Genomic DNA, 13,993 nt, shown 5'->3' with positions numbered 1-13,993 from the left:
GGGATCCTCAGCCTCTTGAAGCCTGCAGGCACCTTTGCAATTCTGGCACAAGGTGCTGAGCACGACCACAGAGTGGCTGCCGCAAGGAGGCGGAGCCAGCCACCAAATGTCAGAGAGTGAGGTTATGCATAATGGTAATAGTAATTCTCCAACATTTCAGGCAAAAACTTGGTTTAACAGGTTTAACGCATTATAAAATGAACATATTGTTGAAAATTATTTTATTGCATGGAGACATTTTACCTTCTTTGTGCTGTGGTGGCAGTGGCTGCCAAGGTAACTTTTAAAAAACAACACTTGCATAGCCAATCACCTCTTTAGTGGCCAAAAAAGAAGCCTTGCTGGGCAAAAGCCCCACCTGGCCCTATCCATCTTCCAAAAACATTTGGCAAGTGTCGGGGTGCCACAGTCCCTATAGATGCCACGTTGGCAACCCCTGACTTAGATCTTGTACTTCGTCCCAGATCTTGACAGTCAGTGAAGGTATCACTGAATGTCAGTTTCACTTCTCAAAAACTTGCTTTTTAAGTCACTGGGTGACCTTGGGCCAGTTTCTGTCAGACTATCTTGCCTCTTATGGTAATTGTAAGGATGAAACAGAGGAAAGGTGTCACATGTACACCAGCCCGAGCCCCTAGAAGAGAGGGCGAGATTAAATTGTGATTGATTGGTATTGATGACAGTCATTTCCTTTATGCCAGATCATTTCTGTTTTTTTCCTGCAGGAGCCTGAGAAGAAACCTGTACATTTTAGATACCTAGAAAAGGATCTGAGGAGCCTCCATAAAGACCTTGTACACACAAGGTAAGAACAATGATGTTGCAGCACGTGATAATAGGGAAAAGTCTGAAGGAACGCAATAAAGCATCCATTCTGAAGCTAAGTATGCTAAGTGTGGTCAGTTCTGAAATAGGAGGTACCATAGAAAGCCTGTGCCTTGAAAGCCAAAGAAATTTCTTTGACAGAAATAAACGGCTTTTGTGAAGAAAGTGAAGGAGTGTAGATGCCATTTAGAGTAGGTGATAACCCTGCTTCCTAGCCTTGATGATCCCATTATCAAGCCCACGGGCTGATTTTTTTTTTCCCCTTGATTGCAGCTTCTTTGTTCCATAGAACTCAGCATGAGCGTCCTGAAAACTGAGCCAGAAACTACCTATGTGGCCTCACCATTTGGGGGGGAAAGGCTGTGGTTCAGTAACAGCATATCTTTTTTGCTACATAGAAGGTCCCAGATTCAGTCTCTGGCAGCCTCACTTGAAAGATCTCAGGCATACTGACCAGATAACACTGAACTGAGTAGAACAATGGTCTGTTTTAGAAGAAGACCTCAGATTTATATCTCGTCCTTCTCTCTGAATCAGAGTCTCAAAGCGATTTACAATCTCCTTTATCTTCTCCCCCTCAACAGATACTCAGTGAGGTGGGTTGGGCTGAGAGAGCTGCTTGGCCCCTCCCTGGCTTATGTTTTTTTACATGTGATAATAGCATGTAATATCTTTCAAACTGCTGTTGCTCATTAATGTCATCTCAGTAGGAATAATTTCTTTCTACATAGGATCCTTTGAGCCTCCTGGTGTTTGGTTAGGTAGTGGGTTTGCCATAATAATATATGGAATAGCTTTTGTTGAATCAGGCCAAAGGTCCTAGACTTGTACACCAGACTGTCTTGAATCTGACCTCAGCCCAAGGTTAACTTTAAATAGAGCTCCTTCTAAGTAATACATCCCAAGCTACTTTTCCTCTGACCTGTCATGTTCCGTCCTAGAATCAGAGCACTGGTGTTGGAAAGAGCACCAGAAATGAAACTATCAACTAAGCAGCATGGAGCAAAACTGCTAAATCCTTGTTTAAAAATGTAGAGTAGATCTTTTTGTGTCCTGGGTCTTCTAGGGAATGCATAAGCTCCTTTGCAGCAGCCAGCAAGCTGTTGGTGGGCCATGAGCTACTGAATCCACTTACTCAAAGGTCTTCATAGCTGTTGGAATTTAAACCTATGGATATGGAAGTGCAGCAGACACTACGTATTCCCACTTTATTTATCTGTACTTTTCAGCCCAGTCTTCCCAGAGCTGCTTGCAGCTATTAAAATGAAAAATCGCAGATAAAACAGGAATATGTGACTTGAGTATGGCAAGCTCTTCTGGCTCCTGACAGTTGTCGTCACAGTCCAGGTTGCAGTCCCTTCCTTCCAGAGGGCAGCAGCAGAAGGACTTGCAGGTGGACTGACAGTCGAGATGACGCCTCACAGGCTGGTCGATGAGAACGATGCCAGCCCTCAGGAGCCGCCTTTCCATTGCTGTGCATGTTTTCCCTCATGACACAGTGAAATGATAATGTAGGAAAAGTGTCACGTATCAAGTGGCCCTCAGGGACGATGCTTTAAAGCTGAGTTAGAGGTAGCTTAACATTCATTTGTATTCTCTTTGGAGGGGGACAACTCTTTTGGTGTTTCTGCAGTCTTTAATTTGAATATTAGTCTAACACTCTTACAGCACAAGCATCAAACCGCACTACAAATGTCATGATTTACTACTGCTGTGGTTTGGTAACAGCCTTCTGCAAATAAACACTGACAAATTGCCACTGCCAGCAACAGAAGGGCACACATTATAACACAAGTGTTTCCACGTAGAGTAACTCAGTTTAAAATGTTTACAAGGCATTCTGCAGAGAACAATCCAAGTAAGCAAAACAAAGAAGGCTGATACGAATCATTCTTAGAGGAACTGTGATCTTTGACCTGCACAGATACTGTAGCCTAATTCTCCAGAATGGCTAGCTCAGGTTTCCTTATATTAACTTTACTCAGGAGATGTGTGTATGTGGGGAAAGTATTTGAATACTGGGCAGGCACTGAGGTCAGAAGCAAAACAGGAACGTTTTAGTTCTATTAGGTGCTGCCATTTCCCAGAGAATAGGTTGGATTCAATCAACTTTTCTCGTGATGCAAAAAAGAAGGGCCTTTGACCACTAGGGATCATGGGAACAGCATGGATAAAAAACATGTGGGGTAGGGGCTGTAGCAAGGAAGGAAATTAGGTGAGATTGAGTAAAAAACCTGGCTGGATTTAAGCTGATGACTGAAGAAATTCCTGGCTTTCCAGAGGATGCTAGCTTTCCTAACAACAACTAGGAAAACTGATGTGTGGAAATAGAAATGTAAATACACCGTGTAACTGAATCTCAGTAAATACAATATTTAACTACTGTTCTCTGAAGTCCTCTTTACCTTGTGCATAAGCGCTCAAGTATCAGTGAAGTCCATAAACACTATAGTTAAACAATACAAAAATTAAAGTGTAACCCAAGGTCTAAAAGAGTCCACACCCGTCTCAAGAATAATTCAACAGGTGGACCACAGTTCTGCAGGCCGAAGTTCAGTCCAAACATGACAACATGCTTCCTACATTAAATTGCATGTTTCAAAAACATACATCTTCCTCTGGTTATGATTTAGTCTGGAACCACTGGTCACAGAAACATTCACATAACAAGGTTGCTTCCACAGTAATTGTGGAAGCAACCTTGTTATGTGAATGTTTCTGTGAGCAGTAGTTCCAGACTAAATCATGACCAGAGGATGATGCATATTTTTGAAATATGCAATTTAATCTAGGAAGCATGTTGTTGCGTTTTGATTGAGCTTTCCTGTTAAGGCAACCCCAGGCTAATAAACAAGTGCTTGACTGTCTTTAAGACATTTCTCGTGACCCCTTGTGAAGAGTGTTCTGTGGAACTACATGGGACCCAGAGAGCTGTGTGTGCATGTCTGGTGGTGTTCGTGGGAAGTGGGTTTCCAGGTCCCTCCAGGCATCTGGTGAGGGATAGGGGGTGAGCTTACTGGGAGCTGGGAATTTCTTTGCGTATTTCAGCGATGTGCCCACGCGACTTCCAGTGTGACCTGGAAGTGACATCGGGGATATCAGGGCGATGCTCTTGGTTTTGGGCAAAAATTCTATGGTAGAAGCTAATTCTACCATAAAGTTTTTGCCCCAAAACCCTGATATGCCTGTGTCACTTCTAGGTCATGTTGAAGTCACATATGCACATCGCTGGAATGCTGGGTGAGAGCCAGCTTGGTATGGTGGTTAAGAGCAGTAGACTCTAATCTGGAGAACTGGGTTTGATTCTCCAGTCCTCCACATGAAACCAGCTGGGTGACCTTGGGTCAGCCACAGTTCTCTCAGAACTCTTTCAGCCCCACCTACCTCACAGAGTATTGTGAGGAGAGGAAGGGCAGGTGATTGTATGCTGCTTTGAGCAGTGAAGAGTGGGGTGTAGAACCAACTCTTCTTTTTCTTCCTCTTCTGCTTCATTTTTTGGGTAATTTCCTCCCACTAGCCAGCTGATCCAGGGTGGAGAGGTGGGGCCTGATAGTAGGGGAACTCCACTCCCACCGGGGGTCAGGCACTATGGGGAATGTCAACACATTTACAGCAGGTCCAAGGTCCTAGTTCTTGATTTTTATAGTTCAGGCTCATGGATGATTTCTGGAATACATTGTATGATTTCACACTAGCTGTTTAGTGTGGAATTGTCACTCCATTTTTAAAGACAATCCAGATGAAGATGATGATGTCAGTCTTCTGTTGCATTCTTCACTCTCTCCAAGGTTTTTCAGACCTGATTTATGGTGATTATTCTGCCAGGCACTGCCAGCCATTGGAGAGTCAAAGAGTTGTAGAAGATTCTCAGGGCTCCTCTCCATTCAAAATTGTGTCCCTTCTTGTCCTTCCAGTATAATTAATTACTTCCTGTTTTATCCTGGCTGTTGGTGACTGTAAATTATAAGCTCCTGTTTGGGATGGGAGTCGATTGGGAATTTAAGTACCGGTTTTCATTTTGTGGGCTGATCCAAACCTTTGCAAATTTTTAACTTTATCTTTATGATAATTATTTCATAGCCATGCTGTTATGATCACAAGTAATAAATGCAAAAAACCCCCCAAAACCTTCAGACTTAGGCTTGATCCTCAGACAGCGAGAATGCCAGAACCTCAGAGATTTTTTAACATTAAAACATCAGCACACCTGCCTTGCGGAAGGAGCACCCGTTTCTGTTGTAGATGCTGCCTATGGTTTTAATTGATACAAATCCGGTGTGATCACAGGCTATTAAACTTGAGTACTAGTGCTATCTGAATCAGTAGAAATTACATTTAATTGCTTTCTTATCACAACACACACAATTACAAACTACAAACAGTAGGGAGTTGTCAGGTACAGATTTAAGGCAAGATAATTAAAGTCGGGTTTCTCAGTGAAATGGAGCACAGAAGAGTGCAGAATGTTGTTGGCCTGTCCAGTTGTACAGACTTTTAGCAGGGAGTCAGCAGTGGGAGGCAAACTCACATATTTTTGGTAGATGCACAGCCCCCTCCGTCTCAAGCACAGGGTAAATTTGATCTTCCCGTGTAGAGCCAGAGAGTCTGTGCCCCAGGGCTGTACCTCCCACTAGGCGGCTTAGGCAATCACCTAGGCTAGAGTGCTGCGGGTCCAGGGTGCAGAATTGGACTGAGAGAACTTCTCAACCCAGAATTGGCAACGCTGTGTGTTAGTACAGGATTTGGAACACAAATGAGGAGCTAAACTGGGGGGAAGCCAGGCTGAATCCATAACAGAAAAGAACCACATCAGCTCTTGTTTGTAGGTATGTCTGCATCTAGCAAATGGACAGAAGGAACTTTAGGACCAAACTACATCCAGAAGCAGAAGAGAGAGAAACATAGATGGTGGCTGTGACTCAGCAGGTTTAACCCATTCCCCCCCCCCCATGCTGTTTTTTCAATCTATTGCCTTCCCCAGAGCTGTTCTTTGCCATTTGGGTTGGCATTTGAGAGCCCTGGGGCTATTTCTACCACTTAAAACATGCAGGAGATACGATCACAGTTCTGCTAAAGCTATGTTTAGTAGCCCACCATTTGACCTGAGGGACAGAGGAAGGAAGAAAGGCAGCACCAGATATGCTGGAGTGGTACCGAGGACCTCAACACAGAATGTAAGATAAGGAGCCTCTTCGAGAAGTACCCACAGGAAAAATTTATCTTCATACCTTTAAACTCAAAAGCATCTTGAATTTTAAATTGTTCTCTTTTTCTAAAGAAAATCCACAAGCCATTTTAAGCCCTGGAATGTGCGTGTTCCCCATATCTGAAAACACATCTGTGCTGAAGAGGCTGAGCACAGGAAGTTCACTGGGCGAGACCTGGTGTCATGATAGCTAACACCAGATTTTTGCTAGGCTAGTCCTCATGCTATCTATTGCTATTGGACACTTGCCTGGAGCTTCTGATGCTTCTTTCCCGCTGGTCTGATACAGAAATCGCAAACTTCTACACACAGCATTTCTGATGTAAGGCTTGTGTCATGTTGAAGCAGCTGGGCTGAACAGTTCAGGCAGGGGAGAAAGAAAAATAGGTCAGCTAAAGTTCCTAACTGTTTCATCTCCCTTTTCCATACAGTGGAAACACATAAGGATTTATGAATGTGACATATGTCAGCTAAAGTTCCTGTTTCATCTCCAATTTCCATACAGGGGAAACACGTAAGGATTCATGAATGTGATATATGGGCCATAGCTAACATGCTCAGGGCTTCCCACCCCTCCACCCCCGCTCACAACTACACCCTGGTGTCGCTTCTGTGCCTTAATGGGATATATCCTTCCAAGATGGATTAGCGGCCTTGGTGGTTGTTCCCATCCCAGAGTGGGGATTGCTCAGACCTGGTCATCGGCTGTGTCAATGAATGTAGGCTTGCCTGTCACCTCCTCCCACACCAGCCACCAGTCAGGTCTGAGCTGAGTATTAATCTATTATTCATTTATACCCCACCTTTCTTCCCAGTGGGGACCCAAAGTGGCTTACATCATTCTCCTCCATTCCATTTTGTCCTAGCTTCAATCCCATGAGCTAAAATAGACTTAGCATATGTGACTGTCCCAAGGTCACCCAGCAAGCTTCCACTGGGGTTGGAACCTGGGTCTCTGTGATCTTAGTGTGACACTCTAACCCCTGTACCAAACCGACCCTTGTAGGGCTTATACATGGGAGGGAGGAGCAACAAACCATCCTGACTATGCCCATCAATGCTGCTTTTGGCTATATCCAAGCTGAGAAGCTTCTATACACTGGGGCTCAGTTAGGCTTGCTCCAGGCTCCTAATAGTCCACCGGGAATTTTCATGGTGTCCTGTATAGGTGTCAGGGCCACCTCCCAGGGCCAGAGCAGGGGGGCATGGTATCCTCTTGTACTATCCCTAGGAGACCTGGGTGAAACTCAGCTGGTGCTTTCAAGCACAGAATACCAGTATAAAGTCTAGCAGTGCTGCAGAAGCATCAGTGCAGACCTAGGATTCAGCAGGAGCTCACAGGAGTGCAGCTTCTGAACCTTTCCTCCTCCCCACCTACCTTGTTCATTGAATAGTAGGTGCAGCTGCATAACAATCACTGGATTAGGAGATCAGGCAACCAGCTAGGCACCAGGGGCTTTGCCACACCCACAGCAGCCCTGTTTAGTCCTTGGAGAAACCCGTGCCACCCTTTCTCCACTTCTTATATGATTTTGGGCGGCAGGTGGCTTGCTGGCCTTTTGATTGGGGTGGGGTGGCCCAGGAGAGCCCCAGGAGAGTGAGGCCTGCTTGGGCTGGCTGGATTTCTAGCCATCCCAAACAGACCTCGCTCGCCTGGGGCTCTCCTTTTTTGCATCAGGTTGCTTTTGGGTGGGGGGGCATATGCTGATGAACTCCGCCACCTATTTTTCTACAAAACGACCCCTGCATCAGTGTATCATCATTATAAGTTTTAAAAGCTTCATTAAAAAAAACTCACTATCCTCAAGATTTTGTCAATGGAAACTTAGGGGGAGGAGTGCTTTGTTTTCTAAAAAGGGAGGCACTGCATGGGAATCCTGGAAGAGAAGGCCTGCTCCAAGTGTATTGGGATAGGGAGTAGTGGTTCATTGGTGAAGGATAGGTCCTCTGCAAAAATTAGACTGTGATCCTGTTCCTTTGAAGAAGCAACATAGCCAAAGGTTTGTTGCTAAATTAGCGCATTTAGAGAAGAGTGGGGAGCTACAAGATGGACCTGAAAGAAGGATATGCACACTTATGAAACTGCTGCTTCACTAACTTTTGCTGCCTACTGCAGTGCAGATGAACAGGAGTTCATTCTGTAAACCAGTTGTATCCAGTTTATGCCAGAGGGCTTTGTTTAGCAGGATTGTGTAGGGTGAGGGTCATCGTTTTTCCTTTCAGCAGTTTCTGCAGTGTACCGGAGAAAGTGCTGTGGTGAAGCTTAAGCGCCAAGAGTCAGCCGCAAAACCAGACACTCTGCTCAATGTCCTTGAAGTCTTGTTACTACTCTGTACCTGTAGAGTATTGGAATCAGCACAGCGCCGCGCAACCCGAGCCGCCCGCGGGTCGCCTTGCGCAGCGCGGGAAAGCCACCCCAATCAGCTCCAAGGGCGGGAAGTTCAACTGGCCAGGATTGGGCTGGCCAGCAAAGGGGATGTTCCGGGATGCTTGTATATATTAGCGGACCCGACCGCGTGTTAACCAGTTCGGTAGTGTGCTAGCTATTAAATACTTATGCCTTCACCACGACTCGTCTCTCAGTACACTACACTGGCGACGAGGATGGGATCTAGCTAGGCCAGGCCACCCCGCGGGGAACCAGCCCTGGCCGGAGACGAGGAAGGCGAGAGACCGACGACCGAGCAGCCCGCCGCCACCATGGCGAACTCTAGCGTAACGACGGGCCACCTTGCTGAATTCAACCCAGAGCACCCCGAGAGATGGGAGACCTACACCGAACGGGTCGAGTGCTACCTGAGGGCGAACTTGATCACTGATGATGACCGGAAGAGAGACGTCCTGCTGAGCGTCTGTGGGGAAGAGACTTTCGAAATCGCACGAAACCTCTCCGCTCCAGAAAGGCTGACCGAGAGATCCTACGGGGAGATCGTGAGACTCCTCACGGGCCACTTTGCGCCCCAACCCTCCATCGTCGCCCGCCGATTCCTCTTCCACAAGAGGGACCAGAAGTCGGGGGAGACAGCGGCGGTCTACCTGGCGGCACTTCGGCAAATCGCCGGGAACTGCAGTTTTGATAAGAGGGACGAAGCCCTGAGGGACCGTTTCGTCTGGGGCCTCCGAGACGAACGGCTGCAACAGAAGCTCTTCGCAAAAGAAGAGCTCACCCTACAACAAGCCTTCAACGAGGCGACGGCGTTTGAGAGGGCCACCAAGGCGTACGGCCAGCAACGCGGGGAGGCAGTACACCAGGGTGAAGCAGAGCCAGAGGTCCGAGCAGAGGGAGACGCGTTCCAGCTCCGACGACCGCAAAGAACCGACACACGGGCCCCCGCGAGGCCACGAGCAACGGAGAGGCCCACCGCCACCACCGGTTCCAGGTGCGCCAGCTGCGGCGACCCCCACGAGCGAAGGGACTGCCCGTACCGCCACCTGGACTGCCGCAGCTGTGGGAAGACGGGCCACATCGCCCGGGCTTGCCGGGCCAAAAACAGCCGCCGCCAACCGTCAGCGCATCACGACTCCTTGGATGCCTACACGACGGCTTCCACCAGTCTACAGGTACTGAACCTGCCCCTTGCAGCCCCCGACAAGGTCAAAATGTCGGTCCTGATCGAGGGCGCCCCATGCCTCATGGAAGTAGACTCGGGTTCCTCCATCTCGATCATTTCGGAGGAAACCCTCAAGAGACTATGCCCCCGCCGCCGCCTCCATACGAGGCCAGCGGACTTCGTATTAAGGGACTTTCAAAAAAACCCGGTACACATCGTGGGGTGGGCCCGGGTGAATGTGGAACGAGGGAGTTTTAGAGGACCCCTAGACATCCTGGTGGTCAAGCGCCAACTGACCACACTCCTAGGGCTGGCTTGGTTCCAGCCTCTGGGAATCCAGCTAGTGGGGGTAGACCACATGCGGACCAGCAATTTCGACGGGGTCTGCCGGGAGTTCCCAGAGGTCTTCGACGGGTCCCTGGGGAGCTACAAGGGGCCGCCCATCACCCTACCGATCGACCCAACGGTCCGGCCCATAAGGCTCAAGGCGAGACACGTCCCGTTCGCCCTAAAACCGAAAATAGAGGCGGAACTGGACCGCCTCACGGCCCAAGGCGTCCTAGAGCCAGTCACATACGCCGACTGGGAGACCCCTATAGTGACACCCGTAAAACCCAACGGGGAGGTGAGGATCTGCGCTGATTACAAGTGCACGATCAACAAGGCTCTACAGGACAATCCCTACCCAGTCCCGGTGGTCAGCCATGTCCTCGCAGCGCTAGCCGGGGCGAAGGTTTTTGGGAAGCTGGACTTAGCTCAGGCATACCAGCAACTGCCGGTCGACGCTAAGACAGCAGAGGCACAGACAATCGTGACCCACAGGGGGGCGTTCAGGGTTAAACGGCTGCAGTTCGGGGTGAGCGTGGCTCCGGGGATTTTCCAAAGCATAATGGACTCTCTCCTTAAAGGGATCCCCGGAGTCCAGCCCTTCTTCGACGACGTTTTGATCGCCGCCCCCACCGAAGGAGAGTTCAGCCGCCGCCTGCGAGAGGTCCTCAGACGGTTCCAGGCGGCGGGGCTGAAGGTGAAAAAAGAAAAATGCTTGTTGGGTGTTCCGCGAGTGGAGTTCCTGGGCTTCGCAGTGGACGCAGCGGGAATCCACCCAACCGCGGACAAGACCAAGGCCATTGTCCAGGCCCCTGCCCCCAAATGCAAAGCAGAACTACAGAGTTTTCTCGGATTGTTGAATTTTTACCACTCATTCCTGCCGCACAAAGCCGCGGTGGCGGAACCATTACACCGTTTGCTCGATAAACAAGCCCCATGGGTCTGGGGAAAGCGCCAAGCCGCGGCGTTCCAGGCGGTCAAAGACCTCTTAGTCTCAAACGCGGTTCTTCATCACTACGATGAAAACCTTCCCCTGATCCTGGCTTGCGACGCCTCTCCCTACGGGGTGGGAGCGGTCCTGGGGCACCAACTCCCGGACGGGAGGGAAGTGCCGGTCGCCTATTACTCCAGGACTCTGTCCCCAGCCGAGAGGAACTACGCCCAGATCGATAAAGAGGCCCTGGCGATCGTGGCGGGAGTCCACAAGTTCAACGACTACCTCTACGGTAGGCGCTTCACCATTGCCACGGACCACAAGCCACTCCTCGGCCTCCTAGCCCCCGACCGGCAAACCCCCCAAATCCTTTCACAGAGGGTTTTACGGTGGAACCAGTTCCTGAACTCGTACACCTACACGTTGGTCCACCGCCCAGGGAAAGCAATGGGGCACGCCGATGCCCTCAGCCGCCTGCCGCTGCCCGCCACAGACCCAGATCCCGCCCCGGCCCACGGGGTGATGCTTATAGAGTCCCTCCCCGAGCGCCCACTACACGCCGAAGAGGTGGCTCGAGCTACGGGCAGAGACCGCATCCTAGCGCGGGTCAGGGACTGGGTGGGAAGGGGGTGGCCAGCGGGCAAGGTGGAAGATGCATTCAGGCCATTCACGTCCAGGAAGGACGAGCTATCGACCCACAAGGGGTGCATACTCTGGGGGAGCCGGGTGGTGGTTCCCCCCCCCTTGCGCAGACAGGTGTTGGAAGATCTCCACGAGACCCACCCGGGCATCGTGAGGATGAAAGCCCTGGCCCGGAGTTACGTGTGGTGGCCAGGCATGGACGAGGAAATAGAGGGGTGGGTTAGGAGGTGCCAACCCTGCCAGGAGTCCAGGCCCAATCCGCCGTCCGCCCCGGTCCACAGGTGGGAGTCAAACGGGCGGCCGTGGTCCCGCCTCCATTTAGACTTCGCGGGGCCGCATCAGGGGCAACTCTTCTTTATACTGGTAGATGCTCACACAAAATGGTTGGAGGTGATCCCGGTCACCTCGACCTCCACCGCAGCAGCCGTCCGGGCGCTCAGAAGGGTTCTCTGCACACACGGGATCCCTGACACCCTAGTGACGGACAACGGCACGGCCTTCACCTCCCGGGAATTCCGAGAGTTCACCGAGAGGTACCTGATAAGGCACATAAGGTCCGCTCCCTTCCATCCAGCCACCAACGGCCAGGCGGAGCGGATGGTGCGGACCACCAAGGAAGCCCTAGGGCGCATTGTCCAGGGGGATTGGGACCACCGCCTCTCCGCGTTCCTGTTCCACAACAGGATCACCCCAAACCCCACAACTGGTTTCAGCCCCGCCGAGCTGCTCATGGGGAGGAAACTGACCACCCGGTTAGATAGGCTCCACCCGGACAGGGCGCCGGAGGTCCGCGGGTCCCCCGAGGTTCGCGAGGCAGTAAGGGGATTCTTTCCGGGCGACCCGGTGTACGCGAAAAACTTCGCAAGCGGCCCGGAGTGGGTAGCCGGGAGGGTCCTGAGAGTAACCGGCTCCCGATCCTACGAAGTGACCACAGCAGGGGGCCAAGTACTGCGGCGACACATCGATCAGCTGCGCCGCCGCACCCTGCCCGAAGAGCCGGAGGCAGCCGGGATCAGGGAACTGCCGGAAACGGAGTCCCCAGAAGGGGCCCCGCCGACTCAAGAACAGCCCATATACGAGGTCCCCGGGGCCGCGGAACCCGTACCAGAGCCGCTACCCGACCCGGACCATCCACCGCCAGAAACGGAGCCACCCGCAGCTGGGTCGGGCTCCACACCAATAGCAACCCCGAGGAGATCAACCCGGGAACGCAGGGCACCAACGTACCTACAGGATTATGTAGTTTAAACTAGGAGGGGAGGAGTGTAGAGTATTGGAATCAGCACAGCGCCGCGCAACCCGAGCCGCCCGCGGGTCGCCTTGCGCAGCGCGGGAAAGCCACCCCAATCAGCTCCAAGGGCGGGAAGTTCAACTGGCCAGGATTGGGCTGGCCAGCAAAGGGGATGTTCCGGGATGCTTGTATATATTAGCGGACCCGACCGCGTGTTAACCAGTTCGGTAGTGTGCTAGCTATTAAATACTTATGCCTTCACCACGACTCGTCTCTCAGTACACTACAGTACCGATTACCACAGTAATGCATTTTTTATTGCTTTGGTGTGCCAGGTCACTTGAACTGGAATTCTGCCAGGCTTAAATCACTTTGTTTGCTTTCTTCTCTTTCTTTGCAGCCACTGCCCCTCTAAAAACACACCAGCTGAGTCTATAGAAGATAGCCCATTTTCTCCATTTGAATGCTGTCAAGTCTCGGATGCTTTATGTCCCCTATCTCTTCTCTGCAAATCCATTGCATAACTCTCTCTCTCTCCCCCCCCCCTCCCCAATCTTCTGCCTCCCATCCCACACAAACCAGCCTGATGGATCAAGCTGTTTGTGTAGCAGTGATCATGGTAGGGGGGATGATTGGAGTTCAGAGAGAATAAGGGGAACAATCGAGCCGCCGCTTGGGAAGGTGGTATTATCCGCCAATTCTAGTTTCCACTGTAGCTAATGCTTAGTAATGTTAGTTGCTTGGAAACAGATATTCTGTTGCCTTCTTTTACGGTTTGGCGGCCAACACTCTAATTGGCATGCTTCTTGCACTGTCACGGCTGGAGGTTTGCAAAATTCTTTTCCAGAAGAAGAAAAACTTTTCTTTCCCCCCACAAATGACAGCTCACATTAATTAGACAGCAGACAGGAACAGGCAGCTACTGCAGTGTATGGATGGTTGAAATATTATCTATACCATCAGTCATGGAAGGAAACTATTATTTTCGGTACCTGTCAACATCTCCGCCTTCCCTGGTTGTTTTCTTGAGTCTCAATGTCTGCATTTTCCTGCGGTAGAACTCTGTTCTAATTTCATACTAAGGAGCCATTTGTCACTTCTTGGATTTTGCCATCTGTGTAAGGGTTTTACAAAGAGTAATACACCATGATTGACATGTGTGTGCTGCTCTACTGGTGGTTGAACCCAGTGGTAGATGTAAGTCTAGGTTTTAGGCTGAGTAAATTCACATGATTTCCTGATTCTGTCACAGTGTCGGCCTGATTAGGTTGTGCCCT

At 50.3% G+C, this 13,993-nt stretch overlaps 1 protein-coding gene across 2 annotated transcripts in view; it reads left to right on the top strand.

Moving 5' to 3' along the window:
* CCDC60 (coiled-coil domain containing 60) overlaps positions 1 to 13,993 on the top strand; it is a 64,880-nt gene that overhangs the window by 23,943 nt on the left and 26,944 nt on the right. For both annotated transcript variants that reach the window (XM_060249387.1, XM_060249386.1), the window contains exon 3: positions 726 to 805. In XM_060249387.1, the coding sequence (XP_060105370.1) occupies positions 726 to 805 (80 nt within the window). The remainder of the gene's footprint in view (positions 1 to 725; positions 806 to 13,993) is intronic.

The sequence above is a fragment of the Heteronotia binoei genome, chromosome 11 (assembly GCF_032191835.1).
Source record: "Heteronotia binoei isolate CCM8104 ecotype False Entrance Well chromosome 11, APGP_CSIRO_Hbin_v1, whole genome shotgun sequence".
Lineage (NCBI taxonomy): Eukaryota > Metazoa > Chordata > Lepidosauria > Squamata > Gekkonidae > Heteronotia > Heteronotia binoei.
Note: the sequence above shows the minus strand (reverse complement) of the source record. Positions and strands in the feature narration are given on the sequence as shown.